The sequence below is a fragment of the Rhopalosiphum maidis genome, chromosome 1 (genome assembly GCF_003676215.2).
Source record: "Rhopalosiphum maidis isolate BTI-1 chromosome 1, ASM367621v3, whole genome shotgun sequence".
Lineage (NCBI taxonomy): Eukaryota > Metazoa > Arthropoda > Insecta > Hemiptera > Aphididae > Rhopalosiphum > Rhopalosiphum maidis.
In genome coordinates, this window is record NC_040877.1 from 74,720,021 (window position 1) to 74,740,446 (window position 20,426).

Below are 20,426 nucleotides of genomic sequence, written 5' to 3' on the forward strand. Positions count from 1 at the left end.
AAGCAATAAGCATATTAGCATGATTAGCATATAAATGTTCTAGTATATAATATATATTTCTTTATAAATAAAATCTAATCCAATCGTGTATACTTTATGTTTATGCTGTTAGGTTATTGGCTATCCGAATTTTAGCCCTAGGGGACTTTGGGACCAAGTCTGACGTCTAGAGCCGGTAGGCGAGGAAGCCACTATACTTGACATTTAACTGTTAGCAGCTTTTTACTTTGAAACCTTAGTAAAATTATTTGAACACAAGAGTACCGGAGAATGGAGATATACATAATCATAGAATGTTGCAGAGAATCACGATTTAGTTAATATATTTGTCTACCCGATATTTTCAGTTTGATATAATAACCTATTATCCTCATTTAATATAATTATAATTTATAAGCTTAATGTTATTACTCATTATTCACAGATTACGTTATCTAGTGTTTATACTTACATGTAGCCATGTAAGTAGAATATATATTTTGAATTTATTTTCGATTTATTAAAAAAAAATAAAAAATTCGTTATAGACACGGTGTGCGTTACTAAAATAAAAACACATACGTAAAATCGCAAACTTTGGAAGGATATAATTTTCTAAATATAGATTGGTACAAATTCGTTTTTGCGCTATAATTCTTAATTCGTTGAAATACATAATATGTTTTAATAAAAAAAATGGGAAACATTTTGGACTCGCGTGGTACTGTGGTAGCTAAACTGCAATAGTGCAATTATTCCTAAATTTTATTTGAAAGAATGGTTTGAGTCATCACTCATCGTCAATTTCAACAATTTTTAGATGGAATTGAATTGGAATATGTGCTATATATTTTACAGAAGTCAGGTGGTTGAGTAAAGGTGTAGCACTAAAATGATTTTTTTATCTGCGATAGGAAATAGAAATATATACGAATAAAAAAAATGAAATCGCCTCTGATCTATCAGATAAATCATGGATTTTCGACTTGGCATTTTTAACAGATATAGCGATTCGTGGGGAGCTTCTCCCCCTACGACCCTCCAACCAACGTACATCTGCAAATATACATAATAAAATACAAATAACGTGTGACAATCTAAAGTTTTTATTAAAATATTTAATGTTTTAAAAAAAAATTTTTTTTACTTATAAAATTAATTGTCTATTTTCTTTTGAGTAAATCTCTAATATATCATCAGAATTGATATAATTTGTTACATCTATTTCAATATTAATAATAGCTAAAGACGAAAAACGATCATGACGCATGGTGGAGTGTATAGAAGTATTAATTCTTTGCATGGTTGAAAAATACCGTTCACAAGACGCTGAAGAAATTGGTATACTTATACTTAAAGCCAAGTTTAGTAGTTTGTAAGGATTGGGAAATGTTTCAACTTTAATGCATTTTTGATATGAACTTATTTGATTTTTAGTTTCTGAACTTCGTCTTTTTCCAGGCAGTTTTTAGCTACCATCATTTCCGCTTTGAGCGATGGTAAATCAATCTTCAGTAAATCCTAAAATAATAATTATAACACATTATTCTTAAAAATTATAAACAATTAATATTTTTATGCTATGAATACATAAGTTATAAGTAATTAAAATCGTCAAATTTAAAGCATTTAAAATAAAAAAAAAGGTATGTAAATTTATTTTTTTACTCACTTTATTATATTGTTGAATAAAAAATAAGCTCTTTTCATAGTCAAAATCACAAAAATAATCAATAGCCACTGCCAACTGCAAGCTTTCTGATGAAAATCTGGTTATTTCAATAAAATAAGTACAATTTAACCTTAACGACATAATATCGACAGATGAAAATAACGCACTATTGTATAATATTATAACTTATAAGAAATGTAATGGATAAACTGGCATAAAACATAAACGATAAACAGTTATTTTTATCAATATTTAAATATCGTAAAAATTATTGATTTGAATATTTTTAAAATTTAGATGGCCCAAAGTTTTTTGGAGGGGCTATTATACAAACTAAGCTAAGCCCCCCCCCCATAACTACGCCTATGGTTCTCTGCAACATTCTATGATTATGTATATCTCCATTCTCCGGTTCTCTTGTGTTCAAATAATTTTACTTAGGTTTCAAAGTACAATTAAATACAATTATTACAAGTCGATCTGATATTTGTGAACACGATTATAGTTTGATTATAATGTATTATGTATAATATTATTTAAATTCGTTTAGCTGCTTCATTATAATCTCAGTTATTTCTAATTATATCCTTTGTGTAAGGTCAGCGTAGTTAGTGACTAATGAGCCTTCTAGAATAGAGTACTAAGAACAATATGTGGACCAGTTTTAGTTACCGAAATAAATATATGACGTATAAGAAGAAACATAGAAATAAGGGAAATCACCAAAGTACTTTGTATAACAACTAACAAGCTACGAGCTACGTGAAGGGCCAGAGAATTCAGTGGTTTGGAGTGTTGTGGAAACACTATTAGAAAAGAGGAAGCAATTGAAGTTGGGGCATCAATTGAATACAAACCAACAGGTATTATAACCATGAAACGTTGGATGGATGGAGTATGTCAAGATGTAACCGATGTAAAGAATATGTATTCGTGTAATATCAGCCTAACCTCAGTAATCTATCATGGTCGTAGTGGTCATACGCCAATCGTTAACCTTACCAAACCATACCAAAGAGGTTAAGAATTACGATTGTTGCAGCAATGCAGCATAGACCATAGGCCTATATGGATACTTTGTTTTAGAATAAAGATTTGTATAGGTCTATGGCATAGAGCTGCTATTAATTTATTATTTTTATTATACTCTTATTCCTTATGACACAATGTAGAGAAGAATTCTTCTTATTAATATAATGTAATAATTTTATTTATTCTGCGATGGGGGTCAATGATCTGAAACTGTTCTGAAGTGACAGAATAGATTAACCTGTGGTTATTACAAAAAAATAAGCATTATCACAAAAAAATGAAAAAGTCAGAAAAATAATAACAATTCATTATCAAGTGTATGGTTGATACTAGATAGTAGATATAGATAACAGTGGCGGCAAGACATGTGCGTCGTGCCACTGACGAGAGACGAGTGACAACTATCTATCTATACAAATTATAAGTATTAACTTCAACGTGCACTCTACAACAACTTGAATGCGAAAAGTGATCAGCAAATTAATAGATATTTCGTCGATCGAAAGACGCAAACATGAAAGATAAAATCTTTTTTGCCAAAAACAAAGCTCCGAAAAATGCTAATAACCGCCGTGGAAGACTCATTATTCGAAATCTTCCGTTTACTGTGAGTGAGATCTATTAAATTATTTTTCATTGTCTTGTAAATTATAAAATTGTATATATCTTTTAAAATATTGAGTCATAATAATTTAAAAGCATTGTATAAATGTTTATAGACAAATGAAGAACAATTAAAAGAACATTTTTCTAAATTTGGTGAAATAAATGATATTAAACTTCTACGAAAACCTGATGGAAAACTTATTGGTTGTGGTTTTGTACAATTTATTGTTAAACAAAATGCTGCTAAAGCAATTGCCCATACCAGTGGTAAAGATTTTGGTGGTAAGTATAATATAGTTAATTATTTGTTAAATGTATAATATATATTTAAAACTTTAAAAGGTATATAAATTATAACCAGAAAATAAAAAAACCAACATTTCTTCTGATATTTTCAAAGGTTACCTATAAAAGTTTTCTCTTAGTTTAATTCTGTTATTTATATGTCATTTCTAATTTCTTATAAAAATATTTGGTTCTTTCACCAATATTATGACACATTTTTTATGTTTTTTTTTTTATTAATTATTAATATAAGAACATTGTTATTTAAATAATAAATATCTATTACTATTAATTATTTACATTTTTTAAAAATTCTAAGGTCGATCTATTGTTGTTGATTGGGCCATACCAAAAAATAAGTACGAAACTATTCATACCACTAAAGAAAAAGAAGAAAATATCTCAATCAAAGAAGAAAATGTTGAAGCTATTGTTGAAGATCAAGAAGAAATTAAAGAAGTTTTATCTGATGATCAGAACAATATAGAAAAATCTAAAACTGTTGAAGATTATCTTACTCTTGACACAATAAAAGAGGAATGTGACAACAATTTTGTAGATTTTGAGACTACAGATAACGAGTGAGTTATAAATTTATATTAAACTATAAATCAACTCGCGAATAATTATTTTGATATATGTAATTTTAGAAATGATGTTAAAAGAAAAAGAGAAGACAATGATGAGAATGAATCTGTAATTTCTACAGCAAATAAAAAACGTTTTAAATCTCACGACGTTAAAGAAGGTTTAACAGTTTTTTTTAAAAATGTTTCATTTAGTGTTAACAATGATGAATTGAAGCGATTTGTAAAAGAACGTTTTGGACCAATTTACTATGCACTTGTTTGTGTAGATCGTTTAACAGAACATTCTAAAGGAACAGCATTTGTGAAATTCAGAGTAAATATAAGCATTAGTTATAATAAATTATAAGTACAATCAGGCACGCATCCAAAACAAAATTTTTTTTTGGGAGGGGTGAACCTCCAAAACCCTCCCACTATATACGTGCCTGAGTACAATATATAGATGTGAACAAATATAAATTTTGCAAGTATTTTTCTTTTGTAAAACATTATTTGAATGGAGCATTAGCATTAAACACTTAAATTTTAATATATAGTAGTAATATTTTTCTAAACATGTAAATTAGGATTCTAGCAGTGTGGAAGCTTGTATGTCTAGTTCTCCCGAAGACCTAACTCTTAATGGATCTACAATGGAACCGCAAATGGCAATCGATAAAGAAGTTCTAGATAAAAATAAAGACGATAAAGTTATTCATAAGGATAATAGAAATTTGTATTTAATCAAAGAAGGAGGTATGGAGATATATTTTTATTAATCTTAGTTTAAGTAGTTGATGTAAACATGTATATTGTTCTATTGCACAAGACATGATATTCAATACTTGAAATCTTGTTCTAGTTATAATTGCCGGAACAGCAGCTGCAAATGGTGTATCTGTTCATGATATGAACAAAAGACTTGAGTTAGAGCAATGGAAATCTCAAGTTCTTAAAAATTTAAATATGTTTGTGGCTCGTAATCGACTTATTATCCACAACTTGCCAGCAAACATGGATAACAAAAACTTAAAAGATTTATTTACAAAATATACTCGTCCTAATGCAGTATTGAAAGTGAGTTAGATAACTATGCACTTATTAATTTAAATAGCATTATTTTTAAAAACTATAGCCTTACAAAAGATCAATTTTGAAATTGTTTTGCGAGTTTGACATTTTTAATAAATTACTTTCTCACCAATTTTAATTTAAAGCTTAGATCAGGATTGTAATTTCAGTTTTTCTTGAGGTTGGACAATATTTTTATTGTTCAATTGTTTAAAATAATAGGTATAATATATATCAGGGATAGCCAACATGAATAAATTTGTGAACCACATGGATAAATTCAATGACATATTTTTATGCCTAAATGTAAATACAAAAAATAAAAAATAAAATAAAAATTCATAATAATAAATAAACTGTGATTTTGAAATAAAATGTGAGCCACATTTGACTATGACAATAGCTGCAAATTGGACACCCTTGATACTTAGCCATTTGCAAAATTAGTGTCTTATAATATATATTAAAAACATTTACTTATACTTAGTAGTTAGTTCAGTTAGATATCATTTGCATAAATAAAATAAATAATTTAACTAATTTGCAAGCTTGAATATTTTGTTAAAAAAAGAAACACTTATTTGATTGTCAATAATAAAATAGATAGATTGTTAACTTTATGTTTTTACCAATTACATAATACTATATTTATAATATATTTTTCTTAAATCTATGTATTTACTTATTTAATAAATTATAAATATAATACTTTAGGTATTTGTTAAGCAAATTATTGTTTATCAATATGAATAGAAACATTTGTTGATATTTTGATAGTAATAAATAATAAAGATAATAATAATACAATAATTATAGAATTCATATAATTTGAATACATTTCCCATTAGTTAATGTCTTTTTATACACAATTAAAAAGTTATTATTTAATAAAGAGACTACAAGACCTATTTTATTATAAATTTGGACACCACCTTACAAATTAAATAAGTAATTGGGTACAACTTAAAAAAATAAACAATAAATAATTAATTTATTAAATTATATCTACCTCAATCTTGATATCAATAAGCTGTTTAAGTATTATTTTTGTAATATTCTTTGTTGCATTAATTATAAATACCTTAAAAATAATAAAGATTCACAATTATAGACATTTAGTATTCCTGGATTAAAAGGTGATTCAGGGTCCCCTGGTTTTCTTTAGATTTTTAGGATCCTCTAATTTTACATCATACATTTATAATATTGTGATTATTATTCATTACATATTTTGTGTAAAAGATTATAAGATAATACTTAACAAATTGAATCAATATACTTCGGCCATTGAGAGAGCGCTACTCTTTGAGGCATTCAAATAAACGAGCTCTGCGGTTTCATACTCAAATTTCTCCCATTCTATTATGTAATCATGTGTTAGCAGAAGCTAGCGTTTTGGCAGGTTTAAGTGGTGGGTATGCACAAGAACAAACAAATTTTAATCACCGCCAGAAATGCTCTCTCAGTGACTGGAGCATAGTATGAATAAAAATATTATTAAAATAAAATTTAGATTTTGAAAATAAAACACTTGATAATCTCGATTTAATATTATTATTTCTCTAATGAGAAACCTATACAATATAATACAAAAATTTGCTTCAATAAAAGCTAGAATATTTTTTTAAATCAAATATTTAAATAATAAATTTAATGTTAAATTTCATACTGGCTTTTAAAAATCTTAATCCTAGTTTGGTTATTGGCAACAATTTTAATTGTGCTAAAATAAAAAAAAATTTGACCATAAAAATCTAGGATGGCGCTAATTCTGTGTCTGCCCCCCTTGGTTTTAATGTTTATTTTATATCAAAAAAGGTTTTTTATTGTTTTCTTTAATTAATATTGTCTAGTTCAGCGTTTCTTAACCGGTATGTCGCCAGGTAACTCCAAACGTGTCGCAGAAAGTACTAATATTAAATGTACAAACTTTGTTGACACTATATTTACAAAAATTAATAGGTATTCTTAGTTTTTTTTTATTGTGTGTCACAAAGTATGAAAATTTTTAATAGTGTGTTGCCATAATTCAAAGATTAAGAAACATTGGTTTAGTTATTGAATACTTACTAATAATTAATATTTCAAAACAAATTTTTAAAATGTAGTTTTATAAAATGTATAAATATTGTTGCGTATAATATTGTTTTATTATTTGATTTCAGGTAGTTGTTATGAGAAATTTAAAAAAAGTTGATCCCAAAGGAGTACCAATTTCAAAAGAATATGCTTTTGTTACATTTAAACAACATGAAGATGCTTTAAAAGCACTCAGATCCATCAATAACAATCCAAACATTTTTAATTCAAATAAAGTAAAATTTTCGTATATTATTTTATACTTCTGTAAAAATCTAATTCATTATTTTAACTATAGAGACCAATAGTAGCATTTTCTATTGAAAATAGGCTTGTTTTACAAGCTAGACAACGTAGAATAGACAAGAGTAAAACCAGCAATCCATTATTTAATAAACAACAACCAAATACTTCATCAACTGTTGATAATAAAAATAAGAAATTTAATACAGAAAACAATAACAAAAACAATAGATCTACCGCATTATCAAAAAAAAAAACAGCAGATCTCCCTGAATATACTGGTATAACAGCTAAAGAGGTAATATAAAAAAAGCATTATTTGTAGTAAACTCAATAATATAATGTATTTAAATGTATTAATTAAAACATTTAGTTTAATAATTATTAATTTTAATATATTACTTATGTGTTAAATATTAATCAGGGGCACATGGCAATTCGATCAAAGTTTAAACTTAAGATTCAATCAGAAGCTCATCAGAAGAATGTCAAAACCAAGAAGAAATTAACAATGAAAAAGAAACGTGACTTAGCTATCAGAAACGAGAAGAAAAGAGAACCAAAAGTATGCTTTATCAATTATTTAATTCAATAAAAATGGTTTATGTAATTATTATTTTTTGTATTTTAGGTAAAAAGTAAAAAGAAGAATACAAAAAATGATGCATCGTTTTCAAAATTAGTTAACAAATATAAGAATAAAATTTCAGCTCCAGAAACAATGAAAAAATGGTATGAAGCATAACTATGAGAATTTAGTGTATTTTCTGTTGGATATTTGTATATTAATATATTTCTCTTTAAATGGAGCTTTGTCTAATTTATTTATTATTGCAATAACTATCAATATTTAATGTCTGATAAAGGAATATCTGTTTTAAGAAATGTTTGAGTGATTATATAAAATATTAATAATTGAATACTCATAATTCATTTAATAAAAATATTGTAAACATAGATAATGCTTTTACCTTTAAGTTTTATAATAGTTTCATTCACTCTAATTTTAAAGCTAATTACACAAAATTGAAATTGATGAATGCAAATTTGTTGTTCATTTATAAGATGGAGAGATCACTGTGGTTATGACATATCCTCAACACATTTTACAATCTAAGATTGGATATTCTTATTTTAATATGATTATTGGAGAGTCATTAGTAGTTAAAAAAAAAAATTAAAAAAATAGTTGCCAAATGTACAAAAAAACTTATTAGGATCCTTGTAGTTTGACTATTATCTATAATTAGAAAATATTAAATATAAAGTAAATACATATATATTTTGTTTAAAATAAAATGCATAATTAATTACAATAAAATAATATTATCTTAATTTTAAGTTATAAAGTATGAAAATTTAAACATTACAACTGCAAAAAATAAAATAAAAAATTAATTTAAAATTACATAACAGTTTGGACGGATCATGTTTAAAAATTAAATTTATTAAAATTGAATTATATATAATATGAATCATATTATACATATAATTATGCTTATTTAACCGTTGATATCAGATAAATGTTGCTGAAAAGTTTGCTTCGCATAGTATCTATTATAGAAACAAAAAATGATATAAATATATTTTAACAACAAAGAAAAATAAGTAACAGAAAACCAGACATAAAAACTATGCATTAGTTAACTATGATGAGATGACGTCATGACCAAATAGTCCAAATAGAATATAAATTATAAAAATAAGTAATGATAAAATATTAACCACTAATTAGTAATAGTTAATTATCGTTCAGAAAATTTAACTATCTAAAGTTAAAAATAGATATATAAATATATTTAAATAACTTAAAAACAGTATAATCATTAATCAGTAATTACTAATAATTTAAAATATATTTACCTGATTGTAACCATATTATGTTTACTTGGATATGCTAAACATAATGTAATACCATTCGAACTTATAGCATAATAGTTATGATTTTTCCCCGTACACGAGACTTCGCTTCCCATTACATTATCTAAACATGATGAATACATAAAAAAAAAAAAATAAGAATTATTTAAAAAAAATAAAAAAGAATAATAGAACACATTTAAAAAATCTAAAACTTTACCATTCATAAGACGTGATACAATTTTATTATAAAACTGTACAATTCCTTGTTGTACATCTGTACTTGAGTAATAATTTTGCATAAATTTGAACAAGTTTGTGTTCACTATGATGTACCTAAAATATAATAAATATACATAAACTTCACATATGTTTTTAAAATGGTCTTAAGAAACTGTTTAGTATATAAATTAAAATATATGTATATATCACAGTTAAAGTGTTGAACTAGTTAATTTATGAAATAACTAAAATGTGTAGGATATTGTATATAATTTATAATTTAACTAGTTATTTCATGTATTTTAATTACTCACACTGTTAATATATTAAATTGTACAAATATACAATTTATGGGCTATGAAGAAATAGATAACTTACGATCTATTTTTTGAAAACGGATTACCTCTAACTCAGTGTTTCTCAACCGGTATGTCGCCGGAATAAGATCAAACATGTCGCGGGAAGTATTAATATTAAATGCACGAATCTTGTTAACACTATATTTACAAAAATAAATAGGTATTATTCTTATTTTTTTTATTGTGTGTCACAAAGTATGAACATTTCTAATAGCATGCCGCCATAATACAAAGGTTGAGAAACACTGTTCTAACTATTAAATTTACACTATGGTAAAGCAAATCCTAATAATTTTTAAGTAAACGTTTTATTGGCCAAATTATAAGATATTAAAATTAATTGACTGTCAAGTAATTGCGACTTGTATTCACTATTTTATAATAATTACATAATATACTAGTTTGTAAAACATTCAACATGTTTTAAAAATGTATCTTTTGTTGATTTTATGAGTTTAAACTATGATGAAAGTCTAAAGTTTATAAACCGTAATAAGATGAAAATAAATTCACAAATAAATTTTGATATTAACAATTAATAACTTATTTTCATAGAACATTTTAAGTATATGGATTGATGTATTAAAATCTGAAATTATGGTTGTCAATAACTGCCTACCAACTAAACTGTAGGATACATAACTTCTACAGGAGTATTAAAACAACTACACTTTCAATCCCAATTTACAGTATTTTCAGAAAATTTGTTAGCATTAGACATTCCATAAAGTATTACATTAAGATCTGTAGCAATAGCTCAATCACTAGGACCTAGTCAGAGGTTTTTTACTAAAAAATGTGATATAAAGAGGTATGTTTGCAGAAAAAAAAGAGGTACTGGGCAATTTTAAATTCTTCAATAATCTTGCACACACATAAAAATAAAAAATATAATTATAATTAATTCAGTTTAAATAAATTAAATATTATAATGTATTTTAAATCTAAATGTAACCTACATTTTAATGAAAGTCAAACTAAAATTGTATTGAATAACTAGTTGGAGTGATATAAATAGTTTTTTTGCGTAAATTATTTTATATATTATCTGATATTTGTATGTAATTCATAAACTATCTAATTATTTTATAAAATAATAGAATTCAATACGTTAACTGTAACGTATATATTTTATAACTATAATTATTTATTTACCCAGATGTTAATTCAAATTTAGGATTATTAGGACGAAAATAATTGATAACCTGTTCTAAAACTTTTGGCAGCATTAATTTCAATATCATCTAAATTTGGTGTAGGTCCACAAATAGCTGCTGTCCAAACATCTTGTACAACCATGCAACATACTAACCTTAAAAGAACCTAGAAACATGAAATTTATTAAATTATAAAATATATAATTATTTGTATTGCTGAATATGAAAAACTTATTGTATGCAAAATTATTTTTCAGATATATTGGTATTATATAAAACTGTTATAGTTATTATACATAAAGAATATTAAAAAATAAAATTGTATTTTACCTTTTACATATAATATAAATACTCACTTATTTTTAAATCTCCTTTAAAGAAAAGACTTTGCATAATAAAGTTTTCATATAACAAGTAAATTGATGTACCTTAGTACTCGAATGAGGCAGGAAAATTGGAATATCAGCTGAAGTAATTTGGTCATAACAATTGGCTAAAATAATTGTTATTAATAATTTTCTATCGCTAACATGTAAATCCCACCAATCCTTTGTTGCAGCACTTAATTTCTTATCCACAATAACCCAACAAAGATCACTACAGATTGTTTCTGACCAATTGTACAAACAATTCTGTAAATAAAAAATTAAACAGTTTTAATTTATTTTAAGAATTTGCAGTATGCCTTATTTATATAAAGTTAGTAGTTACATTTATTGCTTTATTATCCTTCATTGATTGTGTTTCAATTATGTTTATTAAATGTTTTTCTATCGTTACAGATGTTAAGCTTCTCAATATATAATCAATAATAGGTAAACATGGCTAAACAATAATTAAACACTGTAATTAAAAATTAGATTAAATTTATTTAAGTTGATGGATTGGTGGATACTTTTATTTCCCGTTTTATTCTATCTGCATTCTTATTGTATATGTTTTCATCTCCAATAATCATCTTTATTAAAGTTGATATCAGTTCTAGGCCAGTTTTTATTGTAGAATCATTTAAATCACCAATGCCAGCTAAAATTAAACTAAAAATATTTGATGAAGATTAACAAGAATATTGACAAAACATATTATTAACACAGAACACAATTTGTATTTAATTTGTAAAGATAATTCAACAAAATATCTATAAATTCATAGTGTTATTGAATTTATAATATAATTATATACCTGTCTCCAATGGCATGCCAAATAAAAGAATGTTTATCTGTATGAATAGCTTTAAATTGAACATTTTGTACATCTGCAAATGTTATTACAGCATTTAATGTTGAAAATGTAGTAAACGGTACCTGAAAGAATACATACTATTGTAAACTGAGTGAATTTAAACACATAACTCAAAACAAAATCTACCTATCCAAATTTGTTTTAATATTTTTAATATTAAAAATTCTTTTAAGTACTCAATGAAAGAAAAATATTTAGGTTATATTCTTTAGTGAATACTAACCATATTTGTTACAAACAATTCATTTTTATTTTTGTTTATGTTCATAGTAAGCAAATAGTACTTTGAATAATGTAAATGTATTATTCAAATATCAATTTACATTATTTTTTGTATAATTCAACAAATTATCAATATAATAATATAATAAACAGTGTACTACAAACGATGATGGTTGTTATGCTTAATAACTTACCGAATCCATTTTACTATTTTTTCGGTAAAATATCGGAATTCCCCCGTTAGCTGTAGTGCACACCACGTCAAACATTTTAAGAATGAAATTTTTATTTCTTATTTTTATATTCTGTGTACTTTTTTGTTGTTAAAGAAATTATTAATGATTCCCCTAGGGTCCTAATACCCTATTTGCTTTAAGTCGTTTAGGATTAAAAACTTAGATCGTTGTAGACTTGAATAATTCAGAATGCATAACAATTTTAATTCAATTAATTCTTATTGACTATTTACTATTTAGAATTATATATAGTATTAATTTATAATTTTTATTTTTTACTAATGTAGTAATGTCTATTTGGTATATTTAAAAATTATTATCAGCTAATAGTTATCATTATTATTATCAGTTTATTCTTTTGGGAGGGCACTTTTCATAATGACCACAGTAGAATTCAACCACGGTCCTGGAATGCTCCTTACCAAGTTACCAACATAGCGCTGTGATTGAGTAGATGGCAGAATTAAAAAGTTACTAGTTAGATGCATCATAACCTAAAAATTCTTTTCGGAAGTGTATCGCGTTCATTTTCTCACTCGTGTCTTTTGGGTAAGTATATCTGACATATTTTTGTCGAGTGTGGTTTTCGGGTGTCCACGTTTTTAATAATTGTTATTAAATTTTGTCTTAGTGAACGTCTATACACAAATACATTATGTCGTCGAAAGTATCTAAGGATACGCTGTACGAGGCCGTCAACGAGGTGTTGAGCCAGGCCAAGACACATAAGAAAAACTTTTTGCAAACTGTCGAATTGCAAATTGGTCTCAAGAACTACGATCCACAAAAGGACAAGCGTTTCTCCGGCACCATCAAATTGAAGCACATCCCCAGGCCCAAGATGAAGGTGTGCATTCTTGGTGATCAACAGCATTGTGACGAAGCCGAGGTAAACTCTTTTTAATTTCACTTCTATTAACTGGTTAAGTGCTTAATTGTCGCACGACGTTTTAACCACCGACGCGTGTCTAGTTGAAATTTAGCTAAATGTGTTTTTCATTTGTATTTTAGGTAAACAAGGTGCCTTTCATGGATGTTGAAGCCTTAAAGAAGCTTAACAAGAACAAGAAATTAGTGAAGAAATTGGCCAAACGATACGATGCGTTCTTAGCCAGTGAAGCTCTTATCAAACAAATCCCACGTTTGTTAGGACCCGGTTTAAACAAAGCTGGAAAGTTTCCTGGTCTCTTGTCCCATCAAGAGTCGATGAACATGAAAATTGATGAAGTTAAAGCCACTATTAAGTTCCAAATGAAAAAGGTAAGCAATCCCTCTCAACCATTTACACACTAATCAATTACATTGATTTATGTTTTTTGATTTTTAGGTATTGTGTTTGTGTGTTGCCGTTGGTCATGTTGATATGAAATCTGATGAATTGGCTCACAACATCCATCTTTCAATCAATTTCTTAGTTTCATTGTTGAAGAAACATTGGCAAAACGTTAGGTCGCTGCACATCAAGTCAACAATGGGACCCCCACAACGTTTGTACTAATGTGTGATTCAATTTTTAATTTTTTAAATAAAGACCACATTAATTTCAAAGTTGAAATAATCATCGTTCAATTTATTTCTATTCTTTTGTAGTTTTCTTTTCATGAATACAAGTTCTAGAAAATACAGGTACAACAATAATAAAATTGTAATTTTCTTAGCTATTTAGTTTCTATGTAAGTATAAAACTATCAACAGTATAGTAACTTAGGTAACTATTCTTTTTAATAGTGAAATTAAACTGATACATTTTTTACAATATAATTCTATTCATAGTACCAATGGTAATTTACTTAGTTAACACATTCACAGCCACATGTGACGGGTGTACGTTCAGACAGACTGGTGTTTCATAATATGTGTGATACGGTCAATATTATGTTTAAGCAGGATTCATTTACTCCAGTTTATTTTAACAAATATTATTTTGTTGTGGTTTATTTATATTTTTGATTTATATAGCTGGTTTAAATTTTGGCTGCTAGATAGTTATTCTTATTCTTGTATTGTTACGATATTTTTAATATTATGCTTTGGTTTATCAAAAGACCTACTGAATTTACGCCTCGGCCGTGAACGTGTTAAAATTATATAATTCTAATAAAATATAATTGTCAATTAGATTATCACTTCATTCGATAAATCATTTTTTGATGATAATTTATTATTAGTTATGAGGTGTAAAAATAATATCTCTAGCATGTGTTGGCACATAAGTTATAATCATTTAAAATTTTAAACATATTATTCTAATGGTAAAAATTTTATAATATGGATCACAAGAGTATGCTTTCATTGTTAATAACATCTTATATTTTATTTATATAATATGCCGACATTTACGTATATGATTTAATAAAGATGTAAATGTTAAAAATATTTAAATTATTAATGTAAAATATATATTTAATGCACTGTAAAATTACCATAAAAAATATGTCTGTCATGCTGAGTCTATGCATAGTAAAATGATAGACAAAACACTGATTGTTTTGTTTTAATTTTTTGTGTGAGCCCACCTTAGATGGATAAATTGTGCATGTTTGATGTCTTGATTTAAATTATATATTGTACTCAATTAAAAGGACACCATACTCGCATATATTATTTCATTTTTCAAAAGTACCACGTAAAAAAATGTATGTTAACAATAACCAATTTTACTTTGTTAATTTTAAAATTGGAATAAATTAACCTATTATATAATTTAAAGGTATTATAATATAGGATATCTCAGAGATTTTTATTAATGTTTTATTCGCATAAATTATCACTATTTGCTTCAAAATTAACATATCAATAAAAGTCCCTGAAATGCACTTCATAATGTACTAATCTAATTTTATAATAAGTCAATTTACTAAATTTTAAAAATTAATATTAAAATAGATTATTGTGAACATAATATGTATGTTCATAAAACGGAGAAATGGTGTGGTGTCTTCATAAGTAATTAATTGGTTTATTAGTAATATTTATTTATTTTTCATGATCAGACTAGTCAAAATTGTTCTCTATTTCTAAAAATAATTAGCAAAGAGGTACACTTTATAGTTAGCATTTAGCACTAACAAAAATATAATATTTTAATTCTATACCAGTTTTAAAATAAATTGTAATAATATTAAATTCTACAGTAGGTTACATTAAAAATTATTCTATTTTAATAATCTAGAAGTAAAAAATTTACTAGGTATTCTATTCATTCATATTTCATATGCATAATGTACTATGAAATCTACATAAATGCCAAATTATAATGTATGCATAGGCTTCAAAAAACTGAAGCTATTAGTACAGTAAAAACAAAACTTGCTAAATGGAAAAATTTAAATCTCAAATAACCTAAAATTTCATTGACCAGCATTGATAGTGGAACTGTCTATCGGTAACAATTTATTATTATAGAATGTCTCAATGATATTTTTTATATTTGTAACTTCAAATTCGTCAAAATTTGTTGTCATCTTAATTCTCATTTATTTAATCTTTTAATTATTCTTGTCATATGTCTAAAATAAGTGTACAAGAAAATTTGATTAAATATTATGTTAGTCAGGTTTGATTAGGGGCAGTAGTCCTTATTTGGGTCACGTATCAAGATTTTGTAATAAATATTAAAAAAATTCACATGCCAGTTATGTATGTTCATAAGCATTTACATGCAATTCTTCTCACGATCGGGAGGTTTTAAAAAAGTTCAGTGAAATTATTTTAGTATCAGTATATTATTATTTTTAAACATTTTAATAATAACAAAGCAGCAATATTATTAGATTCGTTCACTATCATTTCTCTATTTTTTTTTTAATTTGAAACATACAAAAAAAAATTTTCTTAGTTTCTCATATTGTATATGATGGCGTGCAAATTTAATTTATTTGGAATGAATCAATGTTTTTCAAAGTAAAAAAATTATTTTTTTCCAGAACAACAAATAAAAAATTTTTTCCTGTCCTGTCGGATTATCCCAAATAAGTAAAAATGTTAGTCTGGTCATTAATGAATAATTTAAAAACAATTTATTTGACATTTAATTACTTTGTTAATAATAAAGGAATATAGATAGAAAAACTTTTTTTATAAAAATAAAATTTTAGTATTCAATTTATTTTATTATTTAATACAAATATTTGGCCTGTACAATTAAAGCAATAATGTATGAAAAGTATCGTTTATCTTAGTTTTGTTTGCTTGTAAATTTATTGAAAGCATTAAAACTTATAAGCATACACATATAACATTTTCAAATCTTTAGCTTTCAAGACCTTATGATAACTTAATTTCTATACTTAATATTTCCATACAAATACATATTTTAACCGTAAGATGAATCATGAACATTTTAACATAAATTTGGTATTAACTTTGCCAGCTATGAACTGAATATCTCAATAAGGTATCTAATTGTATAAGATCAAATATACAATAAGTAACAAATATCTTTAATTTTCATCTATGTTTAATTCTAAATAATTTGTTTAAGAAAAAAAAAAGACTATAAAGACTATTTATCAAAATAAAGATCAATATAAAAAATTAATAAATTAAAACATGATTTGTTCACATGAAAACGCGATTTTATGTGTGTATAATACAACAATACTCGGCGAGAGGTATGTATAGTTAAAAAAATCATTTTTTTTATTGAATAATTTTTAGAGAAAGTCGAACATTTAATTAATGTAATAGTATGTACAGATTTATTTATTTATTCGTCCCATTTCTTCCACTCCATCCCTTCCGGAGGTTTAATATCTACTTTGTCTTTGCCAACATCCTTCCAGTTGGTACTTAAAACAGTGCCCCCTGATTCCAAAAAAGATTTGTTCATAGCTTTGCGCACTTCGTCAGAACCGTCTGAATAAATTTTCTTGAACAAAGTGTTTACATCACTGTCGTCCTCATCTTTTGTCATATCATTGACAACCTTGTCCCAATTGCGGAGATTGACAGAGGAGGGCTTAGTTGTTTTGACCACAGTTCTCTCTAGTACATCCCACATTCCACTTTCTATCTTTGCAAGGCGTATCTCCAATTTTGATGAGAGAACTCTAAAACTACTAAATTCAGGTGCAATACTTCTGCTAAGTTTTAAATTAACAGTGTAGGGTTGACCAGTGGCAAATTTGGCTTGAATATTTACTTCATCTTTATCAAATTGTACGCAACATTCTTCTTTTGATGTATGTTTACCCAAAATGCTAACGATCACTTGAGACTCTGATTGGTACCAATCTTTTTTTATGACAATTTTATTTTCTTCGTTTGTGCAAGAAGCCATCATAAATACTAAAATCAAAATAAATAATTATATATTATAAACTATAAGCTTTATTTAAAGTGATTTAAAATCTATTCCAATACAATTAATTTCAAATATTAATGTACTATACTATACTATATAGTATCAGTCGGCACCATTAAACTGATTTATATAAATAAATTAATAATAATATACTATTTTTTTGTTTTGGGAAAAAAGTACAAATATATTGAATCATAACTCAGATTTTAAGAATAGTGGGCATTAGCAAAAAAATATATTTTGTCTTGTAAGCTTAAAATAAAGTAAAAACTTCTTTCAGTACTTTTCACTCATTCATTGCCGTGACATAATTAAAATTGAATTATCATCATAATAATTTTCAAAAATATTAATGTTTTAAAGTTTTTTTTTAATGTTTTGATTTTTATAAAGTTATTTTAATACCTATTTAATTAATTTAATTTTTTGTATTTACGATTATCAATTATTTTTTAAAAACTAAAAAATATTGTGACAAACAGATAATGTATTGTTATATAATTATCATAATAATTAATGCTAATAATGCTATGGAGAAGTTTTAACTATATTATGCGTTGTCTGTAAGATAGGGGATAAAATAATATATACAATATATTGATGTGCCCTCTTATGGTGTATTTTTAAAATATAACTATTATTTATTTCTAAGGTATAACAAAATAATACTAGTAAATATTTTTTTAGAAATTGTCATATCACACTGTATATCACTTAACTGTTTATATATTAGTAGAAAATTAGAATTCTTTTTCTTAGTTTATATACAAATAAATGTGTTAAAAGTAATTATAACTATTAAATGGAATTTTTAAAGTTGGTTTTCACATATATATATATATATATATATAACATATCTATAGGTAATAATTGAATTCTTACAATTAAGTCCGTAGTTTAATCAAATACAATGAGTTTTTTCTTTGGCCACGACTAATTTAATGTATAAATTAGAAAAGGAAAAACTATAATCACAGCCTTATAATTGTAAGAGAATATTTACATTTATTGACTTAGTAACAAATTAACAAATAAAAATGAACAACTAGTACACTACAGCAATTGAACATGGATTCTTGGAAATTGGAATCTTCTAGAACACAACGAATATAAACAATATTATGCGAGATAACAGCCAGAGTTGCCGTGATAACAAGTTTGAACATATGTATACTAAGACTTTGAACCACATGTTTTGTGGACTGTGTGAGTGTGGTCGTGGTAAAATGTAGTAATGTATAATATTACTACAATAGCGTAACTACCTTCGTCAGCGCACCGAGGCAAAATATATTTTTCGCCTTAGTTACCTAATAAAAATTCGATTCTTCGACCTTTGTCATTAAAACTTTGCCGTGACCAAATTTATGTTTTTTTTTTTATAAGGTTAACCCAATCACACTTACATCACATAAAAGATTTTGTTTCAAATTAAATACAAATAATAATAAACAATTACACAAAACCAATATTATTTTATTTGTTATTTGCGCCTCGAGGCAACCCCTCTGTTGTCCCTGCGGTAACTACATCACTGAATTACCATAACTGTTTAATATTTATTAATATTTATATTATTTTCATTAATTTCTTTACATAGTATGTAGTTATAAGCATCTACTCAGTCTATAGATACACACATAATATTATGTATCTATGTAGGTTTATAAGTATAATCCATAAATCGCGCGTGTGATACCAGTCTTGTAAAGTTGTAAAATATTCATTTAAAATTGTATTTAAATATAGATAAAAATATACAAACGCATCCATTTAAAAATTATTTAAAATCATTTTTTATTTGACATACTATAACTGTTCAAGTCAATAAGAAAATTAATTTTGTAATTAGTCACAACTAACAAGGTTAATTTAAAATTGTAATATAAAGTATCATTTGAACTTTTAATTAAGTATATACTTCATTTTATATTAAAAAATAAATAATTATGTAATTTTAATTATGAAATACTTAGATTTTAATCAAACAATATAAACGGTTAATAAAATATAAAACAAATGGTACTGGTTTGTTCTACCCCGCCACAGCGAGTGTAAACTCTATAGCCCCGCCATCCATATAACAATAAATACGAAAATATGAAATAAATATGAAATAATGAGTTTATTTATTAATATTAATCTAATAATTCAATGATAGATAATATTTTATTGATATAATATAAAAAAATTAAAATTAAAAAATGGAATAATAATACTTTTAAAACAATGATAAATTAAAAATGTATACAAATGTTTATAATGTTAAAAATTATGGTTTCTGTGA

The 20,426-nt window shown here is 25.5% G+C and overlaps 4 protein-coding genes and 1 pseudogene across 4 annotated transcripts; 2 read left to right on the forward strand and 3 right to left on the reverse strand.

Moving 5' to 3' along the window:
- Window positions 1–1,126: 1,126 nt before the first annotated feature.
- On the reverse strand, window positions 1,127–1,820 carry LOC113549904 (annotated as a pseudogene).
- A 1,377-nt stretch (window positions 1,821–3,197) lies between these two features.
- On the forward strand, window positions 3,198–8,345 carry LOC113560818 (RNA-binding protein 28). Its single transcript, XM_026966909.1, has 10 exons — window positions 3,198–3,290; window positions 3,403–3,571; window positions 3,894–4,155; window positions 4,225–4,477; window positions 4,731–4,899; window positions 5,006–5,220; window positions 7,380–7,529; window positions 7,592–7,834; window positions 7,961–8,101; window positions 8,168–8,345. The coding sequence occupies exons 1-10, from the start codon at window positions 3,198–3,200 to the stop codon at window positions 8,279–8,281; spliced, it is 1,809 nt and encodes a 602-aa protein (XP_026822710.1). The 3' UTR covers window positions 8,282–8,345.
- Window positions 8,346–8,957: 612 nt separating this feature from the next.
- LOC113560280 (protein fuzzy) lies at window positions 8,958–13,140 on the reverse strand. The gene is given in 10 exon segments (XM_026966048.1): window positions 8,958–9,090; window positions 9,400–9,520; window positions 9,617–9,732; window positions 11,133–11,182; window positions 11,184–11,300; window positions 11,563–11,766; window positions 11,846–11,959; window positions 12,030–12,171; window positions 12,317–12,438; window positions 12,793–13,140. Coding segments are annotated over 10 exon segments (1,113 nt in total). The 5' UTR covers window positions 12,868–13,140; the 3' UTR covers window positions 8,958–9,038.
- Window positions 13,141–13,238: 98 nt separating this feature from the next.
- On the forward strand, window positions 13,239–14,392 carry LOC113560281 (60S ribosomal protein L10a). The gene is made up of 4 exons (XM_026966049.1): window positions 13,239–13,383; window positions 13,466–13,723; window positions 13,846–14,094; window positions 14,162–14,392. Exons 2-4 carry the CDS (start codon window positions 13,490–13,492, stop codon window positions 14,330–14,332), a joined length of 654 nt encoding a protein of 217 aa, XP_026821850.1. The 5' UTR covers window positions 13,239–13,383; window positions 13,466–13,489; the 3' UTR covers window positions 14,333–14,392.
- A 2,551-nt stretch (window positions 14,393–16,943) lies between these two features.
- Window positions 16,944–19,241, reverse strand: LOC113548232 (protein SGT1 homolog). The gene is made up of 2 exons (XM_026949006.1): window positions 19,022–19,241; window positions 16,944–18,123 (listed from the first exon to the last, which is right to left on the reverse strand). The coding sequence occupies exon 2, from the start codon at window positions 18,116–18,118 to the stop codon at window positions 17,543–17,545; it is 576 nt and encodes a 191-aa protein (XP_026804807.1). The 5' UTR covers window positions 18,119–18,123; window positions 19,022–19,241; the 3' UTR covers window positions 16,944–17,542.
- Window positions 19,242–20,426: the final 1,185 nt, after the last annotated feature.